We start from the raw sequence: 17656 nt of genomic DNA on the forward strand, positions 1-17656 counted from the left end.
AAAAAAGAAAAATTAGCGCCCCTGTTTGCAGCTAGGATGAACCACTCCCTCTTCCAGGGTCCTTTAGAGTGAGTACAGGAGACAGAAGCAGGGGCTGGAGGAAGGCAGGCGACCAGCCCAGGGCTGTTATCGTCTGTCCCCGACCACCAAGAAGCCTGGCACTGTCGGGGTTATTTCCACTCCTCCCTTTTTCCATCCAAGGATTGCACAGTCCCACGCTTGTGTTACGCACATGGTCCAAGACTCCTCTGCCTCCCACGAATGTGACATCCAAGGAGGGCTCCGATCGCGCCGCCCGAATCCAGGGACGCCTTCGCCCTCGGCTGCCATCTATCGGCCACCGAGCGGCCGCTTCGCCCCGGGCCCATCATGTCTGCTGCAGCTTGGCTCGCACCCGCGGCGCGACAATAAACAAGTGCACTGGACGGGGCCCTGTGCCCGAGCTGGAGCAGATGTCTCAGAGCCCCCGGTGATGCTTACCGTGTTGCCACATCTTCAGCGCCCGGGAGGGAAGACGCGATTCTCTCTGAGTGTTTTGGAGCCGCCAGGCTGCCGGGACACGCCACGGGCGTAGAACAACGCTGCTCCTGCCCCCCCCCCCCGCCTCCCCCCCGCCCCAGGCCCCCTAAAGGATGTCGGAGATAGAGAGTTCCAAATAATGACGATCGTGCGCCGCATCTGGGGAAGGGATGAGAAAAACCCCTGCAAACACTGGGAGCGATGAAACCGCCAAGAGGATGCGGGAACCGTACAAATACTAATTAGGGGCCGCGGCGGCGGCGGCGGCGGCGGCGGCGGACTCGGCGCGGGGACAGCGGCGGCGGGATCCCAGCGCGGTGGTCGCCGCTGCGCGGGGGGTGGAGGACGGCGCAGGAGCCGCAGCCGCCGCGGGGGTGGCCGAGGGGCCGGTGCCGCCTTCGCTCGCCCCCTCACTACCATGTACAGCGTGCGCTGCAAGAAGAAGGCGGGCGATGCATGCACACCCCCGCGCCCCGCTCCCTCTGGCTAGTCCCCGGGCGTGCGCCACTGACCAGGGGGGAATGTGGTGAAGACCGCGAGGAGGAAAGCCGAGGGGGGAGGGGAGGGGCGGCCAGCGCGAACCCAGGCCGAAGGGTGCGTGGAGCTGGAGGCTGCTGGAGGGGGCGGCGGCTGCTGCTGGCTTGGAGAGAAAGTTGCCCCTTATGCAGATGGCAACTGTAAGTACCCGCCTGGGGAGTGCGGCGGAGGGTGCCCGGGACCCTGCGATCGCGCGCTGGCGCGGGTGGGAACGAGTGTGCGAGCGAGCGTGAGTGTGAGCGGGTGCGATCGCTCGGCGGGGCTGACCGTCACGTTGGAGGGGCCGGCGGTGCCAGGCAGCCTTCACGTCCCCTCCTCGGCTCCGCGCCTCCCCCCTCCTCGGCTCCCTCCCCGCCCCGCCCGGCTCCGGCTCCGGCTCCGGCTCCGGCTCCCGGCCCCTGCCGCGAGGCGCCCTGACCGCCGGTCCTCCGCCGCCCCCTCCTCCTCCCTTCCCTACCGGCCGCTCGCGATCGCCCCCTCCCACCCCGCCCCCACCCCGCTGCCCGCTCCGACTACCGCCGAGAGCGCCGGGGAGAGCCGTTTGGGGAGCCCCAGGACCCGCGGTGCCCACCGCGGCGGCGGCCCCGGGCTGGCGGCGTCCGGGCGCCTCTGTCCTCCGGCCGCTCGGACCGCACCGCTCGCCGCCTTCCTGCCCTGCCTGGGCTCGGGAAACCCAGTGCACACCCCAAAGAGGTATTTTTTATAGGGGCGGCTAGGATGAGTGGGCCCTGGAGATGTGAGACGGGGTAAGTCGACCGTTTACTTTGCAAAAGAGGCTCGCGTGTGTGTGTGTGTGTGTGTGTGTGTGTGTGTGTGTGCGGCAGCAGGGTGGCTTTCTTTCCCTCTCCTCCCTCCCCTCCTTCCTTCCCTTTCTCTTCCTTGGCTTTGGGGCGGAGTGGGGGAGGGGAGCCTCGCGTCCTGGAACTCCGGGTGCTTCAGCCTGGGCCGCTGTGGGAGCAGCTGCGCCCGGAGCAGCGGGTCCGGCCTGGGTGCTGGGCTCCAGCCCGCGCAGCCCCACTCTGCCTAATGCGGGATGGGCAGGGCGATGGTCTAGGGTCCAAATTCTTTGGGGCAAACAAATACAGTTCCTCCGCCCCCGCCCTCCAAAAAATAATAATAATCATAATCTGAGATGTGATCATCTGACAATGTGCAACGCACCCACGAATTTACATCGGAGGTGCGTTTCCCAGTCCGAATGTCAGCCTTCCCCGGCTCATTCAACTTTATTTTCTCAAATTTTCGGGCTCCTTTGATGGCAAGGGGGAGGAGAAAGAGAATGGGGTTGAGAGGAAGCTCTTCGACCCCGGCTAACCAGAACTGAATTAAAGTTGTAAACCCTCCAGTTTAATACCGGCTGGACACAATTTGCAATGGGCTGTCAGAAAGGGTGGGAGGTGAATGGGGGCGGGGAAGCAGAGGGAAGGAGGGGGAGGGGACCCAGCCCCCGCCGAATGGATGTGCAGATTTGATCCAGTGGAGAACTGAAATTTCAAGGTAAACGTTTTGCTTTCCATAGGGGGTGTTTTTGCCGCTTTTAAGCCGGGAGGCGTTTGCGGTTGCGTCGGGAGGTCGGCGGTACTTGTGAGGTTTATACACTGTGATTCCGATTCGCCTCGACACGTCTGGGTGGCCACACGTGAAGGTTTCGCAGGCACACTTGCACATGTGCGTGCGGATGCAGGGGCTCTTAATAACGCGGGCCGGATTCAGCTAGGGGAGCAAGATCGAGGTCTCCAGGCTTGAACCCGTGACTCAGAAATGTCTTGGCTTTAGTTTTGGTTGCAATTCGACATCAGACTTCGGTGGTGGTGAGGCAAAGGCAAGGCTGACTGGAGAAAAGGCATGGGTTCCCAGAGCCCGGCGTCTCTATCAAATCCACCACCCCCCCCACCAGCCCCGCCGCAACCAACCCAACACGCACTCACACACTCACACGCTCTCCATTTATGTCCTTTCCCTTTTGAGTACCGCTGTCGACCCGAAGTGGGAAGTGGAAGGAAGCCTTTAAGAGGACAAAAAAAGAAATCGAGAAAGAAAAGGGGGAGGGGGTCCGGTTGATTCCTCGAGGAGATGAAATTAGGATATTAAAGCACAGACCACTGTCACTTGTCTCCCTCCCTTCACCCTTTCTATTTTGCCTACTAATCAGTCCGGGTGCCCCCTCTCATAAAAGGAGGAGGAAGGGGGAGTGAAACATTGACTATTAAATGTAATAAACAACTCCAGAGATGATGGGGATGCTGGCGAGGTGGTAGTTCAGTCCAAATCTTGCTAATTCAGTAGGGTTAGTTTTGCATACCGTGGCACACAGACGCCGAGCGGGAGGTAAGGGAAGCGTTGGCGCTGGTCCTTGGTTTACTTTTAGCTGATTCCGGGTGAGCGGTAGGAACGTCCTCTTTAAACTCCAGGTATCGGGAGGTGTTCCGGGATTGCGGATGCCTTCGCCGAGTTCTTTGTAATCCACCGTGCAGAACTATTTCTGTGGCTTAAAGATGCGGTTGGGTAGCGTCGCTGACATGATCAATGAGGAGAAGTGGACGCAGGGCGCGCTCAGAGAAGCGCTGCTAAGTGGCTCCGTGCATGCAATTAGGACGCTGATGTGCTTTAAAGCGCGGTAGTGAAGTCCACCATCAAAGCGAACGCGCTCTCCTTGTTCTCCACACTCAAAGCTCCTGAAGACAATTGGTGATTTAAAAGCTTCTTCTGGGTCCTTTTGATGCATTATCTTACATCTTTTCTGCCTCTGGAAAGTGTTCTTTAGGTTCCCACCCTGGCATTTCCAGCATTGGTTTAAAATAGCCCAAGTATTGTGACTCCTTGCTTTTCTGTGAAAACGGGAGACCTTCACGGTGAACTGTTAACTGAGGAGGTTCTAAAAGGAAGGCAGAGGAGTTTGGTATAGGTGAGGTGGGGAACCTTGTAAAATGGTGCTTCTTTTCTCTTAAGTTAGAACCATGAAACTGAACTGACAGCCATTTTATGTATATTTATGGATTGGTTTTGAAAAGGGGGGGGTAAGCAAGGAAAAACACTAAAATGGGATTTTTATCTAACCTGCCCTTATCTTGTAAAGGGCAGCATGTTCCTGTTGTATTCATTAGGAAATGAAATCAACCTTTAAATCAAAATGAATATGAGACATTAATAAAGTCTGAAGAATGTCGGTGTTCCACTGGAGTGGGGGGCTGTCATTCATATTCCCTCCTTCTGGATTTCAGAGAAATAGTATTAGGGAACAGAGAGACTTTCTTACCGATCCCTTAAATTTTTGTCATACTCTGTTGTTTCCTTTTTTTTTTCCCTCTCTCCCTTGCAGGAGGTAAAATGCACACTTGCTGCCCCCCAGTAACTTTGGAACAGGACCTTCACAGAAAAATGCATAGCTGGATGCTGCAGACTCTAGCGTTTGCTCTAACATCTCTCGTCCTTTCGTGTGCAGAAACCATCGATTATTATGGGGAAATCTGTGACAATGCATGTCCTTGTGAGGAAAAGGATGGCATTTTAACTGTGAGCTGTGAAAACCGGGGGATCATCAGCCTCTCTGAAATTAGCCCTCCCCGGTTCCCAATCTACCACCTCTTGTTGTCTGGAAACCTTTTGAACCGCCTTTATCCCAATGAATTTGTCAATTACACTGGGGCTTCGATTTTGCATCTGGGTAGCAACGTTATCCAGGACATTGAGACTGGGGCTTTCCACGGGCTGCGGGGTTTAAGGAGATTGCATCTGAACAATAATAAGCTGGAACTTCTGCGCGATGATACCTTCCTTGGCCTGGAGAGCCTGGAGTACCTACAGGTCGATTACAATTACATCAGTGTCATTGAACCCAATGCTTTTGGGAAACTGCATTTATTGCAGGTGCTTATCCTCAATGACAATCTCTTGTCTAGTTTACCCAACAACCTTTTCCGTTTTGTGCCCTTAACGCACTTGGACCTGCGGGGGAACCGGCTGAAGCTTCTGCCCTATGTAGGGCTGTTGCAGCACATGGATAAAGTTGTGGAGTTACAGCTGGAAGAAAACCCCTGGAATTGCTCCTGTGAGCTGATCTCTCTCAAGGATTGGCTGGACAGCATCTCCTACTCGGCCCTGGTGGGGGATGTGGTTTGTGAGACCCCCTTCCGCTTACACGGCCGAGATTTGGACGAGGTGTCCAAGCAGGAACTTTGCCCAAGGAAACTTATTTCAGATTATGAGATGAGGCCACAGACGCCTTTGAGCACCACGGGGTATTTACACACTACCCCAGCCTCGGTGAATTCCGTGGCCACTTCTTCCTCTGCTGTTTACAAACCCCCCTTAAAGCCCCCTAAGGGGACCCGCCAACCCAACAAGCCCCGAGTGCGCCCCACCTCTCGGCAGCCCTCCAAGGATTTGGGCTACAGCAACTACGGCCCCAGCATCGCCTACCAGACCAAATCTCCGGTGCCTTTGGAGTGTCCCACCGCGTGCACTTGCAATCTACAAATCTCCGATCTGGGCCTCAACGTCAACTGCCAGGAGCGCAAAATCGAGAGCATCGCAGAGCTGCAGCCCAAGCCCTACAACCCCAAGAAAATGTATCTGACGGAGAATTACATTGCTGTTGTGCGCAGAAGCGACTTCCTGGAGGCCACGGGGCTGGACCTCCTACACCTGGGCAACAACCGCATCTCAATGATCCAGGACCGCGCCTTCGGGGATCTCACCAACCTGAGGCGCCTCTACCTGAATGGCAACAGGATTGAGAGGCTGAGCCCGGAGTTGTTCTACGGCCTGCAAAGCCTGCAGTATCTCTTCCTCCAGTACAATCTCATACGTGAGATTCAGTCTGGGACTTTCGATCCGGTCCCCAACCTCCAGCTGCTATTCCTGAATAACAACCTCCTGCAGACCATGCCCTCAGGCGTCTTCTCGGGCCTGACCCTTCTCAGGCTGAACCTAAGGAGTAACCACTTCACCTCCTTGCCCGTGAGTGGAGTTCTGGACCAGCTGAAATCCCTCATCCAAATCGACCTGCATGACAACCCCTGGGATTGTACCTGCGACGTGGTGGGCATGAAGCTGTGGGTCGAGCAGCTCAAAGTGGGTGTCTTGGTGGACGAGGTCATCTGCAAGGCGCCCAAGAAGTTTGCGGAGACGGACATGCGCTCCATTAAGTCGGAGCTGCTGTGTCCAGACTACTCCGACGTGGTGGTTTCCACGCCCACGCCCTCCTCCATCCAGGTCCCGGCGAGGACCAGCGCGGTGACCCCGGCCGTCCGGATGAACAGCACCGGGGCCCCCGCGGGCTTGGGCGCGGGCGGAGGTGCGTCGTCGGTGCCCTTGTCGGTGTTAATCCTCAGCCTGCTGCTGGTTTTCATCATGTCCGTCTTCGTGGCCGCCGGGCTCTTCGTGCTGGTGATGAAGCGCAGGAAGAAGAACCAGAGCGACCACACCAGCACCAACAATTCCGACGTGAGCTCCTTCAACATGCAGTACAGCGTGTACAGCGGCGGCGGCGGCGCGGGAGGGCACCCGCACGCGCACGTGCACCACCGCGGGCCCGCGCTGCCCAAGGTGAAGACGCCCGCGGGCCACGTGTACGAGTACATCCCCCATCCCCTGGGCCACATGTGCAAAAACCCCATCTACCGCTCCCGAGAGGGCAACTCCGTGGAGGATTACAAAGACCTGCACGAGCTCAAGGTCACCTACAGCAGCAACCACCACCTGCAGCAGCAGCCGCCGCCGCCGCCGCCGCCGCCGCAGCCACAGCCGCCGCCCCCGCCGCAGTTGCAGCTGCAGCCGGGGGAGGAGGAGAGGCGGGAAAGCCACCACTTGCGGAGTCCCGCCTACAGCGTCAGCACCATCGAGCCCCGGGAGGACCTACTGTCGCCGGTGCAGGACGCCGACCGCTTTTACAGGGGCATTTTAGAACCAGACAAACACTGCTCCACCACCCCCGCCGGCAACAGCCTCCCGGAATATCCCAAATTCCCGTGCAGCCCAGCTGCTTACACTTTCTCCCCCAACTATGACCTGAGACGCCCCCATCAGTATTTGCACCCGGGGGCAGGGGACAGCAGGCTGCGGGAACCGGTGCTCTACAGCCCCCCCAGTGCTGTCTTTGTAGAACCCAACCGGAACGAGTATCTGGAGTTAAAAGCAAAACTAAACGTTGAGCCGGACTACCTCGAAGTGCTGGAAAAACAGACCACATTTAGCCAGTTCTAAAAGCAGAGAAACTCCCTTGGAGCTTTTGCGTTTCAAACAAACAAGCAAGCAGACACACACGGTGAACACATTCGATTAATTGTGTTGTTGCAACGTTTAGGGTGAAGTGCCTTGGCACGAGATTCTCAGCTTCGGCAGAAGATACTGAAAGGGTGTGCAGTTTCCTTTAGATTTTTACACACGGGGCAAACATTTGTGTAAACTGGGCACATCGCTTTCTCTTCCTGCGTGTGGGGGAGGAGAGGAGAAGGGTTTACGGAGGGCAGTTTGCTGCGCAGGTGACTTGTTAAAAAAAGGTCGCAGTTATTTTTGTAGTGGTCGGAAGTGCTCTGAATGGTGGAAGATGGCAGCGCATAGATTCTACTCTTCTTCTTTTGTTCCCTTTCCCTCCCCTCCTCCCCCCCCCCCCCTTTAAGCCATGGGTGGGTCTAGATGGCTTTGGTGGAGAGATTAGCACACCCCAACTTTACTAGAAAGTTTGTTCTCTCTCTTTCCCTCCCCGCCCAGCCTTCTCTCTTTCTCTGCCTCCCTTCTTCCTCTCATTACTTTTCCTTTCTTTTTAAAGGATGTGTTTGTATGCATTCTGGACATTTGAATTAAACACAAAAATATTGTGATCTGGAAAAGGATCACCATAGATGTGGACAAGTCATTAAAATAACAGAGCTATATGATCCATAATTGATTAGTCAAAATAACTTATTGATGAAATATACAAATATTTTATTGTAGCACCTATTTTTATATACACATTTAGCATTTCTCTTTCCTTCACTATTTAGCCTATGATTTTCACAGAGGTGTCTCACTGTATTAGGAGCTGCATTTCCAAAACCGAAGTGGTATCAGGAAAGCATTTTAAATCGTTAAAAATATGGAGAACTTAATGGGAAAATCATAAAGCCAATGCAACCCACCCAATTGGATCTGTAATTAATTTTTAAAAACCTGATTGTATCCCAGTGTATAAAAGACAAAAATTAGGGCAATTAATTGGGTCATTTGAGTAAGAATCGTGTGCAAGTTTCTGGTTTATTAGAGAAGATTTAAAAGTATTTTTATTAGTCAACCAAAATGATGTATTGATTTGACTACTATTGTAGCCGATTTTTGATTGTTTAACCAAACCCAGTTGCATTTGTACAGATCCACATGTACTGGCACCTCAGAAGACCAAATGATGGACTGTACAAATCTCTATACAATGTCTTTATCCCTCTGGGCAGCAAGCAATGATGATAACCACAAACAGGATCTCTGTAAGATGGGGCTACTGTTGTTACAGTCTCATATGTATCCCAGCACATGTAATTTTTTAAATAGTTTCTGAATAAACACTTGATAACTATGTCAAATATGAGGGACTGAAGTAATGATTGCTTAAGGTACAGAAAAAAATAGCTATGTGTGATTGACTGAATCCTCATTATTAACAATTAGGACATAGTAGCTAACTCTTACTCTTGTTATAAAAAAAAATTCCCCTAATTATCAAATTTGAATATATATGTATATATATATATGTAAAATTTGCCTTTGCAAATTCAGGGAATTATGTTTTTCTAAATGTGGCATTTAATGTTTATTAATGAAATTTCAATTGTATACTTTCTTTCCTTACTCAAGTATCCCTCTAATATATGGACCGTGGTAAGTAATAGATTGCCTGTTCATTTTTCTCCCAATGTTATGTATTTTGTTATGTCAGTATTATTTATTCAGTCTACAATTCCCATGGTTTCCTAATCTTCCCATATTCCCATGGTTTTCCTGATTTTATTTTGTGTAAGACTACCTTCAATAATTATGATGGATACTTTACCTGAAGTTGATCTATATCCTAAATGTTCAAAAGTTAGTGGGTATAAGCTGTTCACCTCTGAGTAAGGTTTGCCAGTGAAATTAGGTTAGTTTTTAAGGGTAGGAAATGTTTGAATTAATCTGAAACTTAAAGAGCCATGTGCTTCATTGCTATTGGTGGATCTTCCCAAAATCTCACCTGAAATGTGTACAATATCAAGGGCTGTTCATGAGCTTTATGTTTAAAGAACACTTTCCATGGCATTCTGCCACAAAGAGGCAGCATTCACCCATGAGTAAATTGACAGTAACTGCTTGAATTCAGATTGAACAGGTGGTAACAGTTTCCCTGAGGAATTAAAAAAAAAAAAATTAGTAATCATACATCGGTCAAGTGAAATAGACTAACCCCATTCTGTGCAACATTTTCCCTTCAAAAATTTTCTTTCAAAGTGCAAAGTAACAAGCTTAATAATGCCATGATATTATCATGAAAAGAAAAAAAAAAGTATCTCTTACTCTTCATCTACCTCCTCCATATTAGATCCAGGATTAGAAAAGAAAAATAAGTAATAGCATTTGACTTCACAGTTGGGGTTGTTATTAATTTTTCTTCACAATGGGAGTCATTTTTTCAATGTCAAAATCACTTCCTCAATATTATATGTAGATACGACAGTATTGTATAAATTATAAAAATATTAATACAAAGTGGAATCTTCCATGTAACTAGGTTTCAGTTCTTAATCGATGCATAAAAAGTAAGAGATAAGAATTACATGAAACTAAAGATGTAGTTCTGAACAAAATACATAGCTTCCAAAGAAAGTCTGTTGATGGTTTTTTCAAAGATTAACAAAATAATGTTATTATTTCAAACCAGCACTATTGCACATAATTTTGTCACATACGCTTTCTTCGGGTAAGCTCATTTGTACTTCTCCTCTTCCTAAGGTGTCCAACTCTCTTTTTTAAATCTCAAAAATAACAATTGTCTGATTTATGAAGAGATGACTTATAATTTTTAAATTATATTTTTCCCAATTGTATTAAGAGGATAAAAGTAAACTTGTTCCTGCTCTAATAAACTTGAAAATTTTTAACATGTAGAGTTATAAAACTGTGTAGAATTAAAAAAAAAATGAATTCTCTTTCTCCTTATACATGGTTTCCAGCCAATCCATTAACATATACAATAGAACATGAATTATGTGGTTTTGAATATTTGATTTTTGGGTTTTCAGGTTGTTCACTGAGGAAACAATTAAATCGGTTATATCAGTGGTATATGATTGGATTAAGGAACCCTGCAAATTCTCTCCGTAGAATTTTGGAGAACAATATGTAATGTTTCAGGCATCAATTAAAATTTGGATGCAGACTAAGCTTACTCTTTGTGCTTGTTCCATTTGCTATGTTGCATAATCTCATACAAATATATTTCCAGGTAGACATTATAAAATCTTATTTTTCTCTATATATGAATAGAGTGTAAATATTTAAATTATCTCAGAGAAAGTAAATATATTCTATGTAAATGTGATTATTGGTATGCTACTATTCAAAATTACCTACACCAAAACAATTGATTAAAGTTGTTACATTTTAATCAACTTTAGCATAAATATACTCGGAACACATATCTTTCATTTAGGCAAAATTATCACCTTTCCACGTGTGAAATAAACTTTGGGTAAATGTTCTTTATACCCATGTCTGTCCCCCACCACTGTTATCCCACCTGCAAGAAGAAAGTCAAACTATGTACAATGAAAACATCCACACATCATGCGGAAAAGGTTAGGACTTAAGAACCTAAATCAAGATACCAGTTTCTTGCCCTATAGCATTAAATCCATTCTTATTACTAAGTTATGGTGTTAGCAAATTATTCAAATTAAATATGTATCATTTCTTTCCCTATTCTATTTTTCCTTTCTTCCTTTTTTCTTCTATCTCCCTCTTGCCTCTCCCCTTGTCTTATTCTTTCTCTTCATTATTTTTCAGTTGGGCAAGAGAGAGAGGGAGAATAGTCCAATCCCTGTTTGAAATGCCAAAAAACTAGCTATTTAAGATCAAAACTAGCTACTCAATGATTGTTCCCAGCCACACAACTCAACTAATGAAAATAGAACAGACCACAAATATGCTTCTGATTCATTCAGGAATATGCTCTTGTTGAACTTTTCAGGTAGCTCCAAATTAAGGTATTTGCAGAGATGGCAAAATACTTAGTTAAGCAGTTTTAAGACCAAATTTTACACTGAGAAAGAAGAACCTAAAAACAATGAAAGAACCGATTTAAATGCTAAAAGATGGAAGCATTGAATTCATTGATTTTCAAAGGGAATAAAATGTTAAAAGGTAAAATTATACTGTTACCAAATTAACTATTTTACTTATGAATAATGTTTCTGAAAGTCCTCCAATGTTTTCTACCTTTTTGCTACTACAAATATATGTATTTTTGCAGGTACAAAATTAAAGAAAATGGGTGGACGTTAGTCATGTACATAGAATAATTATCTAACATCTATATCCAACAGCTTATGTCATTTTATACTGCATTTAACAGCTGTACATTTTATCATTAATTTTATTTTAATTCAATTTAGTGCCTTTCTATAATTATCCATATATATTTCCATGAGTTTGTGTAGCATGTATATGGCATGCAAAAATACATATTATCAAAGAGAGCACTGAATACTAAATTTTCATCTGGAGTCCTTTATATTTCAAATTGTTAAAATTATAAATTCTACTTTCTTCATGGTCTATGCTGTAGGCATATTAGACTGAGGGAAAGAAAATAATGTCATGCAGTATTATGTTTGCGTGTGACAGTATTATAATACTCTTTTCTTCCTCTGTTTATAGCAGATTTCTTGGCTTACAAGACACAGGTCAAATATTTCTCATGGTAATTGTACCAATATTATAAATGAATAACTTTTATACTCATTTTTTAAAAAGACAACATTTACCCTTACTTAAGTTTAAGAGTGACTTAGATTACTTCTTATAAAAAAAATCTGAAGATCAAAACAAATATTTCATAAAGAATTGATGTAATGCAAGTATGAAATAAGTTTACTTTCTCACTTTCTATTTACTGTCGAAATGAAAATGTAATGGTGCATTGTGTAATGCTAAGTATATCGGATGCATTTTTACTAGAGATTAGAAAATTCCTTTTATAGAAGAGTATTGTTCATAGTGATATGTTGAATGGAAGTCTTCCAGAGAGTCCTTTTCCTTAATTAAGTACCTTCTTCAGAACATGAAAGAATATTGTATATTTCTACTACAAAATGAACACATACATGTTTAAATATTACATGTATTTCTAAAAGTGGAAATTGTGAAACATTGTGTCAAGGACACATTGTTTTCTTTTTTAGATTTCACCTATGCAGAAATGGAACTGTGGCTTTATTGAATCGAAGGCTCATTAATATCATGATCCATTTTAACAAACTCATTACAGATCATTAGGTTTTAAGAAATACTTTCAATATATCATGATAGAAATTCAATTTAACTTTGATTGTTCAATATCAAATCTTATATATGCAAGTAGGAAAATTCGGTGACTTTTCAGTCTTCTGGAATATGCATTTTAGATTTTGTTACAAATTTATTTCTACCACCAATAATAATTTCTAGTGGTGCCAGTGAATACCTGTTTGAAGGATTTTATTCTATGCTTCCTTAAAAACAAGACTTAATATTGAAACCAAATTTGCTATGGATTTTCAATTTGTAATTAGATATGTGCCTATTTAAATAAAATATAAAGAATAGCAGTAAACCCATGTTAAGCGATTAGCAAAATTCTTTGTCAGATACCTCAATAAGTTTTTTGACCAGCAAGTTTTATCCATGGAGAGGTGCATCCGGCTCATATAAACAAAAAATTAAATATTAAATATAAAATTAATATGTAAAATGAATAGCTGATCAATAAAACATTTTACTTGTAATGATTTATCTAAATTATCTGTACAAAGTGATGTTTTTTAACATTACAACAATAGAATATTTTTACTATATTTAAGTCCAAAGTCAAAAGGATATTTGACTTCTGAAAATACCATTAATAATGGGGAACATATACATATCAAATTTATTTAAACTCTGAGTTTTAACACCAACTTTAAACCTCCACTCCCATGTATAAAGTTCATATTACGTGTTTTTCATTATATTACTGAAGTCCACTCTTAATAAAGTTTCCTTAAACTATACAAACTCCCATAGTATTTTGCCTTTGTGCTTTTATTTTTGTTTCACTTTTAGGTAACAGATATTAAGCTGTTATGAATTAGCACCATTAAATTGTAAATTAAATTTCATTTCACTCAAATAGTATCCTTCAATTTTATAATTATCTTCAAATTTTTAACTAGTGAATAGTATATTTACATAGATACTTACAAATGTGGCCATTCAGATCCAGAAACTACTCATATATGTCAGAGAATATCTGAAATCTTTTCCTATACTGCCATCTAAATTAACTCAATCAGTACAAGGATATTTTTGTTACCTTGTTATGATTAAAGATCCCCCCAAGTCTTAGATGAAAATTAAGTATCTCTTAAGAAATTTTAACAAGAAAAAAAGGTAAAAGATACATATTGAGTATTTGGATTCCAATCTTAAAACATCTTCTGCAAAGCTAACAAAATTGTATATACAGAAAACCATTTAGAAAGGATCTTTGTAAAAAAAAAAAAAAAAAAGAAAAAAAAAGAAAAGATCTTTGTATACAATTGCTAACCCCATATGGTTTACATGACTTTTAAATTAACAATGGACTCTGTCTTCATTTAAGAATTTTTATCTGAGAGAAGATATCTTTTTCATAGGATACACTTGAGTCATCTTGTTGTCACATTATGGTTTTGATCTATTCTTTCTTTTTAAAGTTTGGTTTGAAACATATTGAAAATGGTCTCTATTATTATGTTTAATTGTTGCAACTCAAATCATTTACCTCTCAACATTTTTTAAAAGGAAAAAGTTGTTATATTTCTTCAATTTGCTTACATAAATTTTAAAGGTATCTTCATATTAAAGACATCTCCTCAAAATGCTAAATTAAGAATATGATTACCTCACATTTTTCCTAGTATAACAATCAAGAGCTCTGTAAACATGACTTAATGTGAGTGGGAAGATGTGAAAATAAATTATCACTATGGACTTGTCAGTCATCAATAATCATCTTTGATACAAAACATCTAAATATGAGGTCAAATTTTTCTTTGAATGCTAACGCACTTAAAGTTACACACATTAACTGGGTAGCACATAGAGTTTACAAAATGCTATTTTTGTGTGCTTATAAATACTAAAGCAGTGTTTTCCAAGTGGTAATCCACAGGCTAAATCCTGAAATATCTGCCCTTTATTTGATTAGACACTTTTATTTCCATTTAAGAAGTAAATTTGAATTTAAATGTCTTTATGCTGGATAAGCACCCTCCATAATGTCTTAACCCAGCAGTTTCATATAATATCATATATCTTCTGGACCATGAGGGCATTTGAGTTTTTAGCAATGTTTAAAATGTTAAATTTGTTCCCACAAAATTACAATTTATGTATCACAATCATGGATTTTCAGGCAATGTTCCCTAGGAGCTCGCTCTGTGTGTGTGTGTGTGTGTGTGTGTATGTGTGTGTATATATATATACACACACACACAAACTATATATATATATGTATATATATATACACACACACAAACATATGTGAAGTAGCAAATGTTGTGTAGGTTTATACTATAATTAAAATTATACTTAATATACTTAACAGAATGAAATTTTTACAATCAGAGGAAACAGGTTTACTATATATGAATGTTCTATTAGAAATGTAAATGTGATTTACAGTGACTTGGAGTCTCCAGAGCCAATTTTGCAAACTGCCCTGACTCTGACAAGACCTTGGGACATCCTAAAGGTAGCTTCAATAGTAACTTAAGAAGTATGTTATTACAGAGGGAAAATTATAATCACAGTTCACAACAAAGGTTTTTCCCCAAATGTCTAACTGCTGATGTACTTGAAAACAGTGCAAAAGGTCGATTCAATGAAAATATGTCAAACATCAAATATTAGGAGAATCGCTTCAAGGATGGAAGACACAACTTGGAAAATCTGATCCAATAGATTTAGGAGCAAAATTTTTTTAAAAGAGGGAGACAGAATTGCCAATGCTATTTTTTTATTGTAAGAATGAAATAATGATTAGAAGAAAGGTACTCTTCAGTATTGATGAGTATGCTAGTGATAACTTGTTTGTAATTTGATGTTTATCTAATGGAAGCAAATTGATGTATACTTGCAGGCCATAAGAGATAATATAACGAGATTCCCAAACCTTCCAAATCTGTTTTTCGTTAAGACTTTTTATTTTTTAAGACTAAAGACTGACATACTTAGTAAAGAAATTTCAGATTTCATCTTCTCTGATGTTTTTCTAACACAACATGAATTAGCTTTTATATATTAACATATCGTCAGTTGGATTTTTATTTTTACTGTTGGTTTAATAATCATGTAATCTTAACTTTTTCCTTTATTGAAAATTTGATAAGCTGTGCCTGAAATAACAAAATAATAATTGCTTGTTGTTCTTTTATACCAAATGGTAGCCAATGGCGACAAGGCAGAAAGATGATTCTAAATTCCGAAATATGTTCCTTTTTCCATTACAGATGGTTTGTCCTTTGGCAACTTTCTTCGTGTCTCTGACTTATTTTCAACTTGTGAAAATTAATATAATGTGCGTGGTTTATGAAGAGCTTAAAAATTCAGATTTCCATTGTCTTTACTAGATATATGTCAACTGTGATTCTTTCTAAAAACTAACAACATGGTAATTAAGTATCACTGCTATTTATGCTATATATCTATGAATAGTATGATTAGAACTTTCAGATAAAATCATCTTTTTTCTCTTTCTAATATCTTTTGTTTGAAATATATATATATATTTTTATTTCTCCATTAGCTGTGTTTATAGTTTTGTTTAAATAACGTTAGTGGTCATTTGTGGATACTTTACAGTAAATTTAAAGGTATGACTTCTTTGAAAAGGAAAGAACTTGGTAGTTTTATTGACTTCATGACAATATTCTTACACTTTGAAATTGTAACATTGAACTTACAGTATATTTCAAAAAGATATTATTTATTTATTTCTCAAAAAATTGAGTCCTGTTTCTAAATTAGGTGGTAATATTTTCTTACATAGGCTTGTTTGAATTTAACACATTTTGAAATTATATGTGAGATAATTTATGTTATTTTTATTTCAATTCAAACAACCTTGGGCATACTTATTTTTTATTAGGTAACATTCTATAATAAATATCATAGAAAGATAAATCAATAATATGAGCCATGTGTAACATTTAAGGATCTTTGGCTTTTTTTGCAGTTAATTATAAAAGGTGGAATAAATATGTGATACGGCATTCATCATTTTAATATTCTAAATTTAACAACTGCTCTTCTACATAATGATTAATAATATAGATAGTACTAATTTTCTTTGATTTATTGAGGTATAAATTTGGCTTTTAACCCAATTATGAAATTGTTTCCATTCTCACTCTCAATATTTTAATATACTATTACAGTGGATATTTACTAGTCTCAGTAGCATTCTGAGTTCTTCCTCAAATACTTCAAGTTTTTATTCACTATTATAAACTGAGAGCTCTAATGTTTAGAATTAAGATGGTAGTAATGACATATCTAGTATAAACAAATCCACTAAAAACATAATCATTATCTTCTATATTAAGAGAACAGAAGTTCAAGTACATTAAAATAATGTCTTGAAAGATATTGGAAATGTGGCAAGCTGACGTGGATACCCAATAAAAAGGCCATATTAATATCATCTTATGACATTTATATTGTTCTTTTTTTTTTATATTGTTCTTTACAAATATTATGCTTCTCTTCAATGCAACAGAGAATTAATCCAGAATTATTTTGATCACAACTTGTCTCTCTAATTTGCTTGCAAAATTCAACTAAACAAAGATATAGTAGAAAAATGGATACTTGTCATAACATCTGTATCTATCACCAGATCATAGAACTATAGGTTGCACTCAGTGGGCATTCCATTAATGAATAAATGAATATGTATTTATAGATGTCTACAGACTAATGTGAATTCAGTAAACACTATAAACTTCCTAAATTGTTTATCATAACACCATTTACCTTGGTATAAACTTCACAGATGGCTAAAATATTTTTAAAAATTTATTAGGGGACTGCTTAGTCCCTTGGTATGCAAATATTTATTAGTAAACCACTGGAGAATGCTAGTGAATTTAAATATATTTATAATAATAAGCATTGGAAATATTTTCCAATAGCTCCACTTTTACTCTCCTTTTCTAGTAAAGATATCATAGTTAAGGAAAAATGGAAATATATCTTGAGCACTTAGACATAAAACTTATCCCAATTTTAATTTTTAATTTTGTTTTGTTGGTATAATTAGCTAAGTTTTTCAAATAATTAGGAGAAGAAATTATTGCTGTTCTACGTGAAAATT

General features: G+C 41.4%; 1 protein-coding gene and 1 long non-coding RNA gene across 4 annotated transcripts in view; both read left to right on the forward strand.

Annotated features, from left to right (window-relative positions):
• The first annotated feature begins 876 nt into the window (after positions 1 to 876).
• Positions 877 to 8615, forward strand: SLITRK5 (SLIT and NTRK like family member 5). 3 transcript variants are annotated; one of them, XM_025441087.3, is made up of 2 exons: positions 877 to 1196; positions 4376 to 8615. In XM_025441087.3, exon 2 carries the CDS (start codon positions 4384 to 4386, stop codon positions 7258 to 7260), a length of 2877 nt encoding a protein of 958 aa, XP_025296872.3. In that variant the 5' UTR covers positions 877 to 1196; positions 4376 to 4383; the 3' UTR covers positions 7261 to 8615. The 3 variants fall into 3 exon arrangements, with proteins under 3 accessions (XP_025296872.3, XP_025296874.3, XP_025296875.3); XM_025441089.3 differs by lacking the exon at positions 877 to 1196 and adding an exon at positions 1585 to 1802; XM_025441090.3 differs by lacking the exon at positions 877 to 1196 and adding an exon at positions 1955 to 2553.
• A 5245-nt stretch (positions 8616 to 13860) lies between these two features.
• Positions 13861 to 17656, forward strand: part of LOC112655883 (uncharacterized) — a 41326-nt gene continuing 37530 nt past the window's right edge. Inside the window, exon 1 of the long non-coding RNA XR_007404874.1 lies at positions 13861 to 15859. This is a non-coding gene — a long non-coding RNA (uncharacterized LOC112655883). The remainder of the gene's footprint in view (positions 15860 to 17656) is intronic.

Source organism: Canis lupus, chromosome 22 (genome assembly GCF_003254725.2).
Source record: "Canis lupus dingo isolate Sandy chromosome 22, ASM325472v2, whole genome shotgun sequence".
In the NCBI taxonomy this organism is placed as follows: Eukaryota; Metazoa; Chordata; class Mammalia; order Carnivora; family Canidae; genus Canis; species Canis lupus.

Bases quoted from the DNA above. Each gene is read 5' to 3' on its own strand.
- SLITRK5 (XM_025441087.3), top strand. From the start codon at position 4,384: ATGCACACTTGCTGCCCCCCAGTAACTTTGGAACAGGACCTTCACAGA.